This window comes from Microcaecilia unicolor, chromosome 2 (genome assembly GCF_901765095.1).
Source record: "Microcaecilia unicolor chromosome 2, aMicUni1.1, whole genome shotgun sequence".
NCBI classification, from domain to species: domain Eukaryota; kingdom Metazoa; phylum Chordata; class Amphibia; order Gymnophiona; family Siphonopidae; genus Microcaecilia; species Microcaecilia unicolor.
Window position 1 is genome coordinate 178,376,588 of NC_044032.1, and position 17,384 is coordinate 178,393,971.

Genomic DNA, 17,384 nt, shown 5'->3' on the forward strand with positions numbered 1-17,384 from the left:
GCTGGTGTCCGATACTGATGAGGAGGCCTCGTGGGAAGCAGAGGAAGACGTCAGATATTTCGCTGACGAGGAATCTGTCCGTCTTCCTTCTGATCCTACTCCCTCGCCTGAAAGACAGCTTTCTGCCCCGGAGAGTCTCTCTTTCGCGGCCTTTGTCCAGGAAATGTGTACGGCAATTCCCTTTCCCGTGGTCACGGAGGATGAGCCGAGAGCTGAGATGCTGGAGCTCTTGGGCTATCCTTCGCCACCTAAAGAATCGTCCACAGTACCCAGGCATCATGTCTTCAAAAAGACGTTGCTGGCGAACTGGGCGAAACCTTTAACTACGCCCCACATCCCCAAGAAGATCGAATCCCAATATCGGATCCATGGGGACCCGGAGTTGATGCAGACTCAGTTGCCACACGACTCTGGTGCGGTGGATCTGGCCCTCAATAAGGCCAAGAGCTCTAGAGAGTATGCTTCGGCGCCCCCGGGCAAAGACTCTAGAACCTTGGACTCTTTTGGGTGGAAGGCCTACCATTCTGCAATGCTCATCACCAAGATTCAGTCCTACCAGCTCTACACGAGCATACACATGCGGAACAATGTGCGACATTTGGCGGACTTGGTCGACAAGCTCCCTTCTGAGCAGGCCAAGCCTTTTCAGCAGGTGGTCAGGCAGCTGAAGGCGTGTAGGAAATTCCTGGCCAGGGGGGTCTTTGACTCTTTTGATGTTGCATCCAGGGCCGCTGCGCAGGGTGTGGTGATGTGCAGGCTCTCATGGCTGCGTGCCTCCGACCTGGAAAATTGAATCCAGCAGCGGATTGCGGATGCCCCTTGCCGGGGGGACAATGTTTTTGGTGACAAGGTCGGACAGGTGGTTGAACAGCTCCACCAGCAGGATACCGCTTTCGACAAGTTCTCCTGCTGGCCGCCTTCAGCCTCTACCTCTTCGGGTAGACGTTTTTATGGGGGAAGGAGGACGGTTCCCTATTCTTCCGGCAAGCGTAGGTACAATCCTACTTCCTGCCTATGGCTGTGCCCCTTCTCCCTGCTGATGTCAGACGCCAGCACTTTATCAGCTGAGCTCTCCCTAGACTCCGTGCTTCAGCTTCTACTTTGGTAGGTGTTACTTGCTCAGTAGTGTGCTTCTCCTCTACTTTGTTCTTCGTTGCTGACTCTGCCTGTACCTGGATTACTCTTGTGCCTACTGCCTGCCTACTGACCTTGCATGTACCTGGATTACTCTTGTGTCTGCTGCCTGCCTACTGACCTTGCCTGTACCTGGATTACTCTCGTGTCTGCTGCCTGCCTACTGACTCTGCCTGTACCTGGATTACTCTTGTGTCTGCTGCCTGCCTACTGACCTTGCCTAAACCTGGATCACTCTCTTGCCTGCTGCCTGTCTGGCCGTCACGTTCATCACCCCGCTTCCTGCTCCATCTCGTAAGCCCTGCAGGCTGCCCGCACCTAGGGGCTCAACCTCTTGGGAACGGCGGTCAACACAGGTGAAACCCGGGGTTGTCCGGCTGCCAAACAGAACCTGGTCTGAGTACCGGGCTCGGCAGTGCTCTACTTGGTACAAAAACTCACAGGTCTGACATTCGGAGACAATTTTATAAAACTCTGAAGACGGTATGTTCCTGGTGATTTTGCTCTAATCTATAGATTTAATTGCGGATAAGATCTCTTGGTCAGAGATTGGTTCTGGTAAGACATGAGATTGCTGAGTAGAGATCTTTGGTAGTAATACAGAATTCAAAAACTCTATCATATCTTTGGATGATTTCATGCTTTCCAATGTATAAAAGTTTTTTGTAAGTCTTTTGAAATTCAGCAAGAATGTCAGTAGTGGATGTCAAAATTTTAGAAATAGATGATTTTAAAAAAGTGATTCTGTGTTTGATACAATGGCCTTTTAAGTAGGAAGCTAGTAGATGACCAGACTTGTTAGCATCCAAAGAGTATGTGGCCCCTTGACGCAAACCAGTAACCATGGCCATATTGCTTAGAGACTCATATTTGAATTTGAGTTGTTGAAAAGTAACATCATCTCTCTTAGAAAAAAGAATGGATTCAAGTCTTTTGACTTCAGTTTCTTATTCTAGTTTTAGACGTTGAGATTTATGTTGATGAACCATGTAGCTAATGGTGTCTCTTCTAATCCCCACTTTGTATGTTCCCAGATTGCAGGGAAGGATATAGATAGAGAAGAACAATTTCTTTTTTAAAAAATTCCAGGGATTCTTTGTGAATATGTTGGGTATATGAGTTATCACTTAGGGCCCCTTTTACCAAGCTGCGGTAAAAAGAACCTTTGCGGTAGTGGTGCATGGATTTGCCACACGCCAAGGCCCCTTTTACCACAGCAGATAAGCCCAAAAAAGGAAATATCCATGCAGTAAGTAAACACTTGCCACTCAGCCATTACCGAGGTAGCCGTTACTACCACCCCATTGAGGTGGCGGTAAGGGCATCCATGCTAACCCAGCAGTAATCCCCAACAGTAAAAATTACAGCTAATCTATAGGAGTGCTGGAAATGGTATACACTGGGGGCGTCACTACTGCCAGCGCCCGCCTAAGGCCAGAAGTATTGCACGATTGCCTCGCGACAACCCTTTAGTAAAAGGGCCCCTTATTAAACATGAATTTAATCTCTCTGATTTCTGCATGAATTTGGGTTTTTACAGTTGAAAAAAGCGTGAGATTAATGCAGGATTGGAAATAGAGATATCGTGGATTTTAGCACCTGTTAAACTTGAAACTTTTGTTTTTAGAGGCTAGGAAGTACTCTATTCTAGCATAGGTATGGTGAGTGTTAAATTAAAAGGTGTAATCTCTGCCTTTAGAACTGACTAATCTCCAAATACCAGTCCAGCAATTAGATTGCATTATAGAGGATATGGCTGTTCTGACGTTCAGCTTTTCTATTCTATATTTAGTATTTGTTACTAAATTATTTATTGAAACATAAAATAGGTTCCAAAGGAGTAGAGGATGACACACGGCTTTACCCATGTAAGGAGAACAAAAATTAGAGGATGATCTATGTAGAGACATTCTCCTGTTTCTTCTTTGACACCGTTGAAACTTAAAATAACATGTCAGTTACATAAACAAATTTTTAAAATTGTGTTTATGAAGTAAAACCTTTTCTTCTAGCACATATGCTACAAATGGCTTTTTGGAGTGCCTGGCTTCCTGTATTCTTCTATATGTATGATAAGTAGATTTGGGTATTGAAATGCTCAGACTGGAAAAAGAGCTCAAGAAAAGGATCCAGAGTAAGTTATGATGTTAGTACTGCAGGCCTAAAAATGGGATTGAAATGGCTAATGATTTGAGTTTTGTTCAGCAAGTTTTTCTGATTTTTTTTTTTTAAGTCAAATCAAGAAATATGAACAAAATACTCAACTTGTAGGAGGAGAGAACTGATAAGGAGACACTTGTCCTTGCACTACAGTTGTATTTATCTAGGTACCATATTATAGACTCTTTTGTTTGTACCTGTTCTCAAATATCCGTGTTGAATTCCATTGTTTACTGTAATAAAGAAATCTTGTATTCTAAATAGCATGTCTTTTTTTTAGGTGTTGCTGTTATGAGATTATATAACATAATAGAAATTAATTTTAATGTTTATTCCTAGATCCAAGCATCACTCTGCACTTCCTGTGAAGAGACTTTGGCATTATCTTGTAAAACAGGAGATGATTCAGGAAACCTTTATCAGAAATATTTTCACAAGGAAGAGAGGCCTAAGTGAGGTCTGTGCTGCATCTCTCTTTAGTACTGCTAAAAAAAACAGGTGCATGTTACGTTCAAATGACTTTGCATGTTTTACTATTGATCCCTATAGTGTTTTTCCTCTATAATTACACTTGGTGTTTGTTAAAAAGAATCATGAGTATCAAGAAGTTAACATTTTAAAATATTAAATGCCATACTCACTGCTTAGTAAACAAAAAAAAAAACAAGAGTAATAAATGGAAAAAAAACAAAATATCTCAAACATATATTTTTCCACTAACTCCAAAAAATCAGAGTGAGAGGAGACCATACAGCCCACACAAACTCAAACTTCACACAAATGTAAGGTTTTTATGCCCACATCTATACCATCATAGAGTTTCACAATGTGTACAGTAGTGAAAAGTGCGTGTGTGGTTTCTTCAGTGGTTATGTGCTTTTAATGATTAAAACACTCAATGACAATCATATGAATTTCTCTCCACATATACTTATGGTCCACGAGTTACAATTTGTCCCAAATTATAACACAATAATATAAAATATAAATATGACTAAAGTCACTTATCTTAATGACTAGATATTCTTACATCATATCACCAGTGTCGTCTTTTGTAGGGGTCCAAGAGAGCCCCGTTTCAGAAACCCAGTCCTTCCTCAGGAACCCCCAAATCCAGCATGAGAGGACATGTTCATGTATAAGAAGTTAAATTAATGTAGTATCCCATTTACAGTAAATATGGCACATGCAGATTAAGAGCTAAATTTATTGTGGTGTCTTAGTGCAAGTTATGCACTTGGGGCCTCTTATACAAAATCTCACTAGCTATTCCCAGCGCGGCAATGCTGACAAAGGCCATTCACTTTTAATGGGCTTGGTCAGCATTGCTGCACAGGAATTGCTAACATGGTTTGGTAAAAGAGGCCATTAATAGATAGGTCTCGTTGGGACTTGCATTAAGTAATATATGTTGAATCACATTAACATGTATTAGTAATCTAGTTCTTTAAACTTATAAAAGTTATTTATAAGCTGAAATATCTTTGCCCTTATATGAAATCTTATCCAAGGTTATTTACAGTCAATGAATTTGGTAGAAATGTTAGTATAAAATTTATTTTGTATTTATTTTCTCATAATATATTTTAAATTATCTAGTCACAAAGAGTAGTTACATTTTCCTTGATTACATGTTCCTAGATGCGCACATAACAGTTGTATTTGAATTATAAATTAAATTCAGAAATGAAAATATATATTTTTTTCTGAGAACAATCAAGATATCAATTCCTCACATCATCCAACATAGCCCATGTGAGAAAGAAGCTTTCCAACGTAAAAACATTATTGAAACCTTGAAAATACCCTACCATTCTTGCACACAAGTTCTCAGGTCAAGTCACACAGAATTATTTCAGTCTTGTTTCTCCACTGAGCCATTTGAGCATTCTACTATTACTACAAATCATTTCTGTAGCGCTACCAGTCATACGCAGCGCTTCACAATTGAACATGAAGAAAAAGACAGCCTCACTGATCTCATTCATGAGACATTTGTCTTAATTTCTCATGGTTGTCATGTGGACCTTCCTTTTTCTTCTCCCTTTTGGTGTCCCTGTAGTGTGAGGGTTTTGAACATCCTTTTATTTTTTTTATTTTTTCAGAACCATTCATTGCTACTCCCTCTTCGTGTATAAGCCCTGGTGCCCTGGCTAAGTCTTTTTACAAAAATGGAGTAATTTTATTTCACAAGTTACAAAAGAAAGTCTCCATCTGCTTTAAAAAGTGCATATCCACTATAGAAACCCCAAATTTGTGTTTGCAGTGCCTTGAGCCCAATCACAAACCCTTTCAGCATCATCTGTGTTTCCAGATAACAGAGAAATTCAGATCCATGAATAACAGCATGGAAAATACCTTCAGGTCATCTAAATCTGGTCTGTTAATGTCTATATTAGAGATATCAGTGTTGAGTCCAGGAGTGCATCGGACAGTGAAAGTGCATTAACTTCAGGAGTGTATCGATCACACTCAGCATTGAGCATTGATAAAGGCCACTGGGAACAGACAAAGAAGAAGGATTTGTTGTCATCTTTATCAAAAAGGGGGGTGCACTTGATGTCAAATTACATTTTTGCTCAGTCTTACAGTTTAATTTATATTCCACCTATTAATTAGACAGATTCCAAAAATACATACATACTCATAAAATCTACCTACATAAACGTGAACCCCCCCCCCCCCCCCCCAAAAAAAAAAAAAAGAGTTGTTAACTAGAGCTTTCAATGTTACTACAGTGACCTATCATTTCATCTAGTGTAATGCAATTATCAGGAACACAGTCTGTGTTCTCCCCCGTCTTTAATTGAATATGCTCCAATCTTATAAAGCATCAAGAAAAAGATTGAAAATTAAGCATAAAATTAGCAAAAAAATGACAAACACAAAATTCAACAGCCTTAGGGGTAGAGACAAGTGTACAAGGTAAACTCCAATTCAGCTAACAGAAAAACCCATAGGTCTTTATTTAACAGCCTTTATATTTCAGATTATTTTTTAGAGCAGGAGTTTTCAAATGTTCAGAAAAGGCTTAAGATGCACCTTTTAAAACGGGAATACTCTAGTAGTTCTGAATGTACTTTTATGGTTGACGTTTGGTATGTGCTTTGCCTATATTATGTGGTTAGTTTGCAGAATTTTTTTGTAAATATTAGATTCAACCCACCTAGAAATGTTTAGAATTTAAACATTATATTATTGTAGAGAGATTATTTTGATGTACTTTCAGATATTTTGTGAACATATGTGAGAAGTTGATGCAAGGCCAGAGAGCAAGACACAACACTGGTAGTGGTGATTCCCAATTACTAATCTGAGATGCTTCTGGTGGCTAGGATAATCTCTGTGTGTGTATCGTGTTGCTCTCTGGAAGACAGGGAATCAAAGTGTGGAGTGGAGTGGAGGAGTAGCCTAGTGGTTAGTGCAGTGGACTTTGATCCTGGGGAACTGAGTTCATTTCCCACTGCAGCTCCTTGTGACTGTGGGCAAGTCACTTAACCCTCCATTGCCCCTGGTACAAAATAAGTACCTGAATATATGTAAACCACTTTGAATGTAGTTGCAAAAACCTCAGAAAGGCGGTATATCAAGTCCCATTTCCCTTCCCCTAGGGAAGTGTTCTTGAACTAAACTAGGAGTTTCTTTAAGCCCTTATGTGTAGAATGAGACAGAATCTTCATGTTTTTTTTGAGATTTAGAAATACTTAATTAAAGTCCCTGCTCTTTTCCCCCGTTGAAAAAAGTTCCAAAATGGAACAGAACTCCTTTATAATTGTCTCCTTTTGCTGTGAGGTTGACTTAGTGGACAATTTAGTAGAATATTGAATAGATTGAGTCTGAATCTTCAGTCAGAGATTGTAAGTGGACAATGGCTTACGTAAAACCTTAGCCTCTCCTACTAGAAGGTTAACCAGAGTTTCACTGTCATTGCTAAATTTATACCCTTAGGGGCAGTCAAAACCCTGTCCTGGATTTTAACTGAGAAACAGGTTGTGGCTTTTGGTGCTATCTAGGACGAGAGTGAGATCTCAGTTGAGTTTATATGGACTTAAGCAGAAAAGATAACTATACCTTTGAGAGCAGTCAGTGTTCTTCCACTCCCCCCACCTACCACCTGGTAGAAGAGGAGTCTGGGTCAGAGTAACATAAGTTCTCCGAGGACAAGCAGGTTGCTTGTTCTCACTGATGGGTGACGTCCGACGGCAGCCTCAGGATCGGAGATCTTTCTAGCAACAAAGTTTGCTAGCCCTCGCGCGCACCGCGCATGCGCGACCATCTTCCCACCCGTAGCGCGAGTGTGCTCCTCAGTCTCTTTTTTTTCCGCGGCCCAGGACGGCTGTTTTCGGTTGTTCTGTGCCTCAGAGAAAGCCATCGCCGCTTTTCGCTGCTCTTCGGATTCTTTTTCTGAGCGAGTTCGCTCGTGTTCTTTGTTTTCAAAAAAAAAAAAAAAAAGTTTACTTTTCCTGTATTTTTTAGTTTTGTTTTTTTTTCCCCCATAAGTTTCCTTTCATTGTCATGAGCAGCCATTTTGGCCGCCCTTACGGGTTTTTCCCCAGTTTTGGTGCCTTTTCTCGGCATCATTGCGAATTTTGACTTCGCCGGCGCAATATTTCCGCCCATGTCTTTGAAGCCTGCCAGCGGCTTCAAGAAGTGCACACAGTGCAACCGGACGATCTCACTCACTGATCGGCATGTTTCGTGTCTTCAGTGTCTGGGGGCTGGTTATCGCCCCGACGCCTGCACTTTGTGTCTTCAATTGAAGAAGAGGACCCAGGCGGCGAGATTGGCTCAGTGGAACCTTTTGTTCAGAGCCCCATCCGGTACTTCGACGGTGCCAGCGGTACCGAGGTCTTCGACGGTATCGATGTCGGCATCGGAGAGTGCATCGACGTCAGGAGGGCAGGTGATGGCTGTCCAGAGACTCTCCCACGCTGGTAGCAGTGAGCCATCAAGTGGGTCTCCACCTGTCTCGAGGGCTCCTGCGGTACAGGCCCCCTTTGACCGACCTCTTTCGGACCCGGACCCGAGGAGACGTGTGGATTCCACGTCTTCCTCGTCAGTACTGGGAGGTACCGGTGACGTGCTTCGAGCGAAGGCGAAGAAGCACCGTCATTGGTCGCCTTCGCGTCACGGGGCGCCGGAGTCGGCACCCGTGAAGCGTCAACGCCGGGAGGACCGCTCACCCTCCATACAGGAGGTGTCGATGCGCTCGTCTCTGGACAGCCCGGTACCGCCTCCTCGCCCCAGTCTGTTTCTGACTTCGTCACCTGTACCGGCCCCACTGCCTTGCTCGACAGACACTCTAGATGAGCGTCTCAGAGCCATTCTTTCAGAGATCCTGGAAGGGCTGCTGCGACCATCTGTTCCGGTACCGCCGGTGCTTGCGCTGTCTGTACCGTCGAGAGATGCGGCAGTTGGCTCCCCCCCCCCCCCCCCCCCCCCGTGGTGAGGACTGTGATGCCAGTACCGCTTGCGGCATCGGCTTCTGCTGCCACCCAAGTTGACTCCCCGTAGACGTCGCTGGAGGGAGCTTCATTGCCAGCAGCGCGGGAGTCTTCTTCTCGACACTGCCATCGAGGACATAGTTCCTCGGCGTTGAGACGGGCCCGGATTCAGACTGAAGTCAGGGAACATGTGTCCGATACCAAGGGTGAGGCCTCATGGGAGGCAGAGGAAGACCCGAGATATTTCTCTGATGAGGAGTCTTGTGGTCTTCCTTCTGATCCTACTCCTTCGCCAAAGAGAAAGCTTTCTCCCCCTGAGAGCCTGTCTTTCTCTTCCTTTGTACGGGAAATGTCTACGGCCATTCCCTTCCCAGTGGTTACTGAGGATGAGCCCAGGGCTGAGATGTTCGAGGTCCTGGACTATCCTTCGCCACCTAAGGAGCCGTCCACTGTTTCCCTGCTTAATGTCCTCAAACAGACATTGCTGGCAAACTGGACGAAACCATTAACTAATCCCTCCATCCCCAAAAAGATTGAGTCCCAGTATCGGATCCACGGAGACCCAGAGTTGATGAAGACCCAGTTGCCTCATGACTCTGGCGTTGTGGACTCCGCTCTCAAGAGGGTGAAGAGTTCTCGGGATTACGCCTCGGCACCCCCGGGGCGGGAGTCTAGAACTCTGGACTCTTTTGGGAGGAAGGCCTACCATTCTGCTATGCTCGTGTCCAAGATCCAGTCCTACCAGCTCTACACGAGCATCCACTTGCGGAACAATGTGAGGCAGCTGTCGGACTTGGTCGATAAGCTCCCGTCGGAGCAGGCCAAGCCTTTTCAGGAGGTGGTCAGGCAGCTGAAGGCGTGTCGCAAATTCCTGTCCAGGGGTGCTTACGACACTTTTGATGTTGCATCCAGGGCCGCTGCTCAAGGTATAGTGATGCGCAGACTCTCATTGCTGCGTGCCTCTGACCTGGAGAATAGAGTCCAGCAGCGGATTGCAGATGCTCCTTGCCGGGGGGGATAACATTTTTGGCAAGAAGATTGAACAGGTGGTAGAGCAGCTCCACCAGCGGGACACCGCATTCGACAAACTCTCCCACCAGACGCCTTCAGCATCTACCTCTTCAGGTAGACATTTTTATGGGGGAAGGAGGAATGTTCCCTATGCTTCTAATAGGCGTAGGTACAATCCACCTTCTCGCCAGCCTGCTCAGGCTAAGCCCCAGCGCGCTCGTTCACGTCAACAGCGTGCGCCTCAACAGGCCCCTGTAGCTCCCCAGCAAAAGCAAGGGACGAGCTTTTGACTGACTCCAGGCGAGCATAGCCGACATAAAAGTGTCCGTGCCGGACGACCTACCGGTTGGGGGGAGGTTAAAATTTTTTCACCAAAGGTGGCCTCTCGTAACCTCCTAACTGGTGGGTTCTTCAAATAGTCTGGCTGGGATACTCCCTCAATTTGATATCAAAACCTCCAAATTGCCCTCCGGGAGCTCAGTCTTTCAGCTTCCAGCACAGGCAGGTACATGCAGAGGAACTCTCCGCCCTTCTCAGCACCAATGCAATCGAGGCCGTGCCACCGGGGCAGGAAGGGCTGGGGTTCTATTCCAGGTACTTTCTTGTGCAAAAGAAAACAGGGGGGATGTGTCCCATCCTAGACCTAAGGGCCCTGAACAAATATCTGGTCCGAGAAAAGTTCAGGATGCTTTCCCTGGGCACCCTTCTTCCCATGATTCAGGAAAACGATTGGCTATGCTCTCTGGACTTAAAGGATGCTTATACACACATCCCGATACTGCCAGCTCACAAACAGTATCTTCGATTCCGTCTGGGAACGCAGCACTTTCAGTATTGTGTACTGCCCTTTGGTCTCGCCTCTGCGCCCAGGGTGTTTACCAAATGCCTGGCGGTGGTAGCGGCGTCGCTGCACAGATTGGGAGTGTATGTGTTCCCTTATCTCGACGATTGGCTGGTGAAGAACACCTCGCAGGCAGGAGCTCTACAGTCCATGCAGATGACTATTCAACTCCTGGAGCTACTAGGGTTTGTGATAAATTATCCAAAGTCCCACCTTCTTCCAGTTCAAAGACTAGAATTCATAGGAGCTCTGCTGGATTCCCAGACTGCTCATGCCTACCTCCCCGAGGTGAGGGCAGACAACCTTCTGGCTCTTGTTTCCTGGGTCCGAGCGTCTCAGCAGATCACAGCTCGGCAGATTAGATTGCGCGGCCACATGGCCTCCACAGTTCATGTGACTCCCATGGCCCGTCTTCACATGAGATGAGATCAGCTCAATGGACCCTAGCTTCCCAGTGGTTTCAAGCTACTGGGGATCTGGAGGACGCGATCCAGCTGTCCACGGGGTTTCTCCAATCCCTACATTGGTGGACTATTCGATCCAATTTGACCTTGGGACATCCCTTTCAAATTCCTCAGCCACAAAAAGTGCTGACAACGGATGCGTCTCTCCTCGGGTTGGGATCCCATGTCGATGGGCTTCACACTCAAGGACGTTGGTCCCTCCAGGAAACCTGTTTTCAGATCAATCTCCTGGAGTTGAGAGCGGTCTGGAACGCTCTGAAGGCTTTCAGAGATCGGCTGTCCAATCAAATTATTCAAATTCAGACAGACAATCAGGTTGCAATGTATTTCATCAACAAGCAAGGGGGCACCAGATCTCGTCCCCTTTGTCAGGAAGCCATCCAGATGTAGCTTTGGGCTTGCCGTCACGGCATGTTTCTCCAATCCACAGTCTGGCTGACAGGCTGAGCAGGATAATGCAACCTCACGAGTGGTCTCTCAATTCGAGAGTGGTACGTCAAATTTTTCAAGCGTGGGGCACCCCCTTGGTCGATCTCTTTGCTGCTCAGACCAATCACAGGGTCCCTCGGTTCTGTCCAGACTTCAGGCCCACGACCGGCTAGCATCGGATGCCTTTCTCCTTTATTGGGGGAAGGGTCTCCTGTATGCGTATCCTCCCATACCTTTGGTGGGGAAGACTTTGCTGAAACTCAAGCAGGATCACAGGACCATGATTCTGATTGCACCCTTCTGGCCGCGTCAGATCTGGTTCCCTCTTCTTCTGGAGTTGTCCTTCGAAGAACTGTGGAGATTGGAGTGTTTTCCAACCCTCATCACTCAGAACGAGGGGGTGCTTCTGTATCCCAACCTCCAGTCCCTGGCTCTCATCCGTAAAATCCGCCCCTTTCTTTCCGAGCACTCTACCAAAACCCTCATCCACACCCTTGTCACCTCTCGTTTAGACTACTGCAATCTGCTTCTTGCTGGCCTCCCACTTAGTCACCTCTCCCCTCTCCAGTCGGTTCAAAACTCTGCTGCCCGTCTCATCTTCCGCCAGGGTTGCTTTACTCATACTACCCCTCTCCTCAAGACCCTTCACTGGCTCCCTATCCGTTTTCGCATCCTGTTCAAACTTCTTCTACTAACCTATAAATGTATTCACTCTGCTGCTCCCCAGTATCTCTCCACACTCGTCCTTCCCTACACCCCTTCCCGTGCACTCCGCTCCATGGATAAATCCTTCTTATCTGTTCCCTTCTCCACTACTGCCAACTCCAGACTTCGCGCTTTCTGTCTCGTTGCACCCTACGCCTGGAATAAACTTCCTGAGCCCCTACGTCTTGCCCCATCCTTGGCCACCTTTAAATCTAGACTGAAAGCCCACCTCTTTAACATTGCTTTTGACTCGTAACCACTTGTAACCACTCGCCTCCACCTACCCTCCTCTCTTCCTTCCCGTTCACATTGATTTGATTTGCTTACTTTATTTATTTTTTGTCTATTAGATTGTAAGCTCTTTGAGCAGGGACTGTCTTTCTTCTATGTTTGTGCAGTGCTGCGTATGCCTTGTAGCGCTATAGAAATGCTAAATAGTAGTAGTAGTAGTAGTCATGGCCTGGATGTTGAGAGCATAGACTTTGCCTCCTTGGGTATGTCGGAGGGTGTCTCCCGAGTCCTGCTTACTTCCAGGAAAGATTCCACTAAAAAGAGTTACTCTTTTAAATGGAGGAGGTTTGTCGTCTGGTGTGACAGCAAGGCCCTAGACCCTCGCTCTTGTCCTACACAGACCCTGCTTGAATACCTTCTGCACTTACCTGAGTCTGGTCTTAAGACCAACTCCGTAAGAGTTCATCTTAGTGCAATTAGTGCTTATCATTACCGTGTAGAAGGTAAACCTATCTCTGGACAGCCTTTAGTTGTTCGCTTCATGAGAGGTTTGCTTTTGTCAAAGCCCCCTGTCAAACCTCCGCCAGTGTCATGGGATCTCAATGTCGTTCTCACCCAGCTGATGAAACCTCCTTTTCAGCCACTGAATTCCTGCCATCTGAAGTACTTGACCTGGAAGGTCATTTTCTTGGTGGCTGTTACTTCAGCTCGTAGAGTCAGTGAGCTCCAAGCCTTGGTAGCCCATGCTCCATATACTAAATTTCATCATAACAGAGTAGTCCTCCATACTCACCCTAAGTTCTTGCCCAAGGTGGTGTCGGAGTTCCATCTGAACCAGTCAATTATCTTGCCAACATTCTTTTCCCGTCCTCATACCCGCCCTGCTGAACATCAGTTGCACACATTGGACTGCAAGCGAGCATTGGCCTTCTATCTGGAGTGGACTAGCCCATTCAGACAGTCCGCCCAAATGTTAGTTTCTTTTGATCCCAACAGAAGGGGAGTAGCTGTGGGGAAACGCACCATTTCAAATTGGCTAGCAGATTGCATATCCTTTACTTACGCCCAAGCTGGGCTGACTCTTGAGGGTCATGTCACGGCTCATAGTGTTAGAGCCATAGCAGCGTCAGTGGCCCACTTGAAGTCAGCTACTATTGAAGAGATTTGCAAGGCTGCGACATGGTCATCTGTCCACACATTCATATCTCATTACTGCCTACAGCAGGATACCCGACGCAACAGTCGGTTCGGGCAGTCGGTGCTGTAGAATCTGTTTGGGATTTAGAATCCAACTCCACCCCCCTAGGCCCATTTTTATTCTGTTCCAGGCTGCACTCTCAGTTGTTTTTGTTTAGGTCAATCTTTGTTATGTCCTCGCCGTTGCGAGGCCCAATTGACCAATGTTCTTTGTTTTGAGTGAGCCTGGGGGCTAGGGATACCCCATCAGTGAGAACAAGCAGCCTGCTTGTCCTCGGAGAAAGCGAAGTTACTTGCCTGTAGCATGTATTCTCCGAGGACAGCAGGCTGATTGTTCTCACAAACCCGCCCACCTCCCCTTTGGGGTTGTGTCTTCCCTTTGCTTTCTACTTGACTGAGAAGCACGCTCGGGCGGGAAGACGGTCACGCATGAGCGGTGCGTGCATGTGCGCACAAGGGCTAGCAAACTTTGTTGCTAGGAAGATCTCCGATCCTGAGGCTGCCGTTGGACGTCACCCATCAGTGAGAACAATCAGCCTGCTGTCCTCGGAGAATACCTGCTACAGGTAAGTAACTTCGCTTTATTTGAAGCCTCCCATCAAGTAGAGGAATAGTCTGATGGTTAATGCAGTGAGCTGAGATCCTGGGGAACTGGGTTTGTTTCTCACTGCAGCTCCTTGTGACCCTGAGCAAGTCACTTAAGCTTCCATTGCCCAGGTACAAAAAAACAAACAAACTAGAGACAGAGAAAGTATCTACATATAATGTGTACAGCACTGTGTATGTCTAGTAGCACTGTAGAAATAAGTAGTAATAGTAGGTTACTAGTAGCATCTTAAGGCTTTAGCATGGTACTTATTCAACTGGCAGAAGATCACTTTGAGCCTCAAAATGCCTGTGAACTTAAGAGCATCACCTTGAAATTCATAATTTTGGTGGTGATCACTAGAGCTTGTGGAATCTGTTATATTCAGGCCCTAGCAAATTAGCTACCTTATAGTAAGTTTCTTCATAACTGGTGGCACTACTGCCCACTCAATCCAAATTTCAATTTCAAGTGGTATCAGATTTCCACCTTAAATAGCCAGTCATCTGCCAATATTTTTCAAAGCCTTCATGTTCATAGACTTGAACTCATCCTTCACAGTTTGGATTGGATTGCAAAAAAGCAGTTCAATAAAGACTATAGCAGATCCACACAAGATTTTCTTTTGATCTCTGCAGAATTAGTTATGGACAACCAAACAAATAATTTCTAGTTGGCTGTTATATTGCATCCTGGTTAGTTATGTTTGAACAGGGCTGATGCTAAAAGGATGCATAGAGGCTTCTAGGGACTGATCTTATACCCTTTTTTAATAAAGCAACATAGGTGCCTATTTGCATTTATAGAATAGGTTCCTACAATGAACCACAGTTGGAATCTAAGCTCCTACACAAATTTATACCTGCATGCACTCTATACATTTAGATGTAGATAGTTAGATAGATCACTATACCTTAGGAATCCTGACATGCTGCCCACATAAAATAAATCCATCTTATTGACATACATACTAATTTTCATAAATTCTATCAAACTAGGAGTAAACTTTAGGGATGTACAGCTGTCTGACTAGTTCAGTTTTCCCAATAGGAAGTGTTCCTTTTTCAAGGGTACAGTTGCAGATATTTGTATCCTGAAAATTGGTGCTGTTATGGAAGGCTCACTGTGTAGATTCTAAGTAGCTGATTTGCAGAGTTTTGTATTATAAGAATCTTAGCAGTGTAAGAATTATGTTGCTGTTATACTTCCTCCCCTTCCGGAGGTGGGGGGCATTTCTGCAGCAGGAGGGTACTTATTGACTACACTTTCAGAGAAGGACCAATCGTGTTCAGAAGTAGTCCCCACATAGCCCCATTATCACTCCCTATTGGATCCTCTCTGTTTTTGTAGCAGAGCCTAGTCTTCTCATCACCCGTGGCACCTCTGATGACTTTTTATGGGATCCTTTCATATTCAGGTGGTGGAGCCTGGCCTCCCTGCTACCTGTAGCTCACTAGTCCTTTCTTATGGTTTTGCTTAGTCCATAAACATCTTTTGTACATATGCAAACAAATGGATATGAGGACAGACAGATGTGCTATCATGTTTTTGAGAAATGTGCATGAAACCCACTTGAGATGCTGCTGTTTGAAGAAACTCCTTACCTAAATGTTCTGGAAGACAGAAACAAAAGGGTACTGACCCTTCCAAATTATCATATAATTTAATTTGACACTTACAGAAGAGCTAGGCATCAAACTTTAGATGTCTAAAACAGATGCCTAATTTATTCCACTGTATTCCATATGCCTGATTTAGTTGCCCAGTTCTGCAAATTAATGTTGAGCATCTAACTTCTTTCCCTTGATGAGGCCCCTCCACTTTTTTCATACATAAATTTCAGTACAACTTTTTAAAAAAGGCACTTAAGTTTAAGTGTGTATGTACTTTGGTAACTCGCTTAGAAATAGGTGAGCTAGAAATGATAAAAATAAATAAGTGCTTAACTGGGCTAAGTATTATTTGGTGTCTTGAACTTTTGAATATTGGTCTAATAGTGACCTTAGTTTTTCCAGGTTAGAAATGTTCAAGTTGACATGTGCAAATCTATAGCTACATATAAAGAAATATTTTTTTCAAAGCTACTGATTTCTTTTAGTTAAAGGCAACACACTTTTAAAAAATGTATATGACATGACTTAATGCAACTATCCCTATGTATTGAGTGAAACTGAGTGCAAAAGTAGTTATGCTTATATGTCATTTTCTATAAACAGCAAGAAAATAATGAAATATTTTAAGGTATTAAAGATAGCAAGATAACTGGAATAAAAATCTAGATTGACTTGCATACTCAAAGTAAGCTTTGCCACACACATAGGAAAATTAAGTCTACAAATCCTTGTAATAAAAAAAATAGGATGTTAATATGTGAACTGACACCAATGCTGCTTAGCACTTCTGTGCATGTGATACATGCAGTCCCCCCAAAATTAATTTGGGTAATAAAAATATTGTTTTATTTTGAATTTTTTTTTAATCAGATAGAAGCAGATGTTGGTTATCCAGGTGGTAAAGCAAGAATTATCCATAAAGAATCAGACATCATTACTGCTTTTGCAGTCAACAAAGTAAGTATTGTAAGATTTTATTTGTAGCTTCAGCTTATTCAGTAATAACATCTGTCAAGCTTTATCTATATTCAGCAAAAATCTGTTCATGTTTAACAAAGAGTAAATACAAGTATCAAGCCCCTGTAGAGAACTAAAAAATGAAATACCATATAAACACAAAGCAAGCAGGAGTAAAGGCTAACCAAAGGACATATCCAATGCTGGAGATAATATGAAGAAGTACTTTATTGTTGCTAATACAAAGGGACCCATATAAACACTTCATAGGCAGACTTACCACATGTTTATTTTGTGGGCACTTAAGAAACTAATTAGTTTGTTGTGGAGAATGAAGTAGGTTGTTCTTAGTGTATAATGTATTGCCAGAATAAATGACAATGTGGGTAATATGAAAAGTGTGAAGCTGTAGCAAAACCACAAGCACTCATGTAGCTATGTCTGCATGGTAGGCTGCCAGGGAACATGGCACACTGGTCTTGGTAGCTAGCTACTTAGATTATTTTTGTTTGACGTATTGTATTGTTTTTATTGCTGTTGTATTACTGTGAATGTATGCTTGTACATTGCCCAGAAGTGTAACAGTGAGCACGTATAAATCTTTTAAATGAT

At 44.2% G+C, this 17,384-nt stretch overlaps 1 protein-coding gene across 3 annotated transcripts in view; it reads left to right on the forward strand.

Moving 5' to 3' along the window:
- The window catches only part of DMXL1 (Dmx like 1), a 522,326-nt gene that overhangs the window by 447,855 nt on the left and 57,087 nt on the right, over positions 1–17,384 (forward strand). For 2 of the 3 annotated variants that reach the window (XM_030193519.1, XM_030193517.1), the window contains 2 exons: positions 3,634–3,751; positions 16,686–16,772. In XM_030193519.1, coding sequence (XP_030049379.1) covers positions 3,634–3,751; positions 16,686–16,772 — 205 coding nt within the window. Of the gene's footprint in view, positions 1–3,633; positions 3,793–16,685; positions 16,773–17,384 lie in introns of those variants that run through there. The other variant, XM_030193518.1, reaches the window with a different exon arrangement.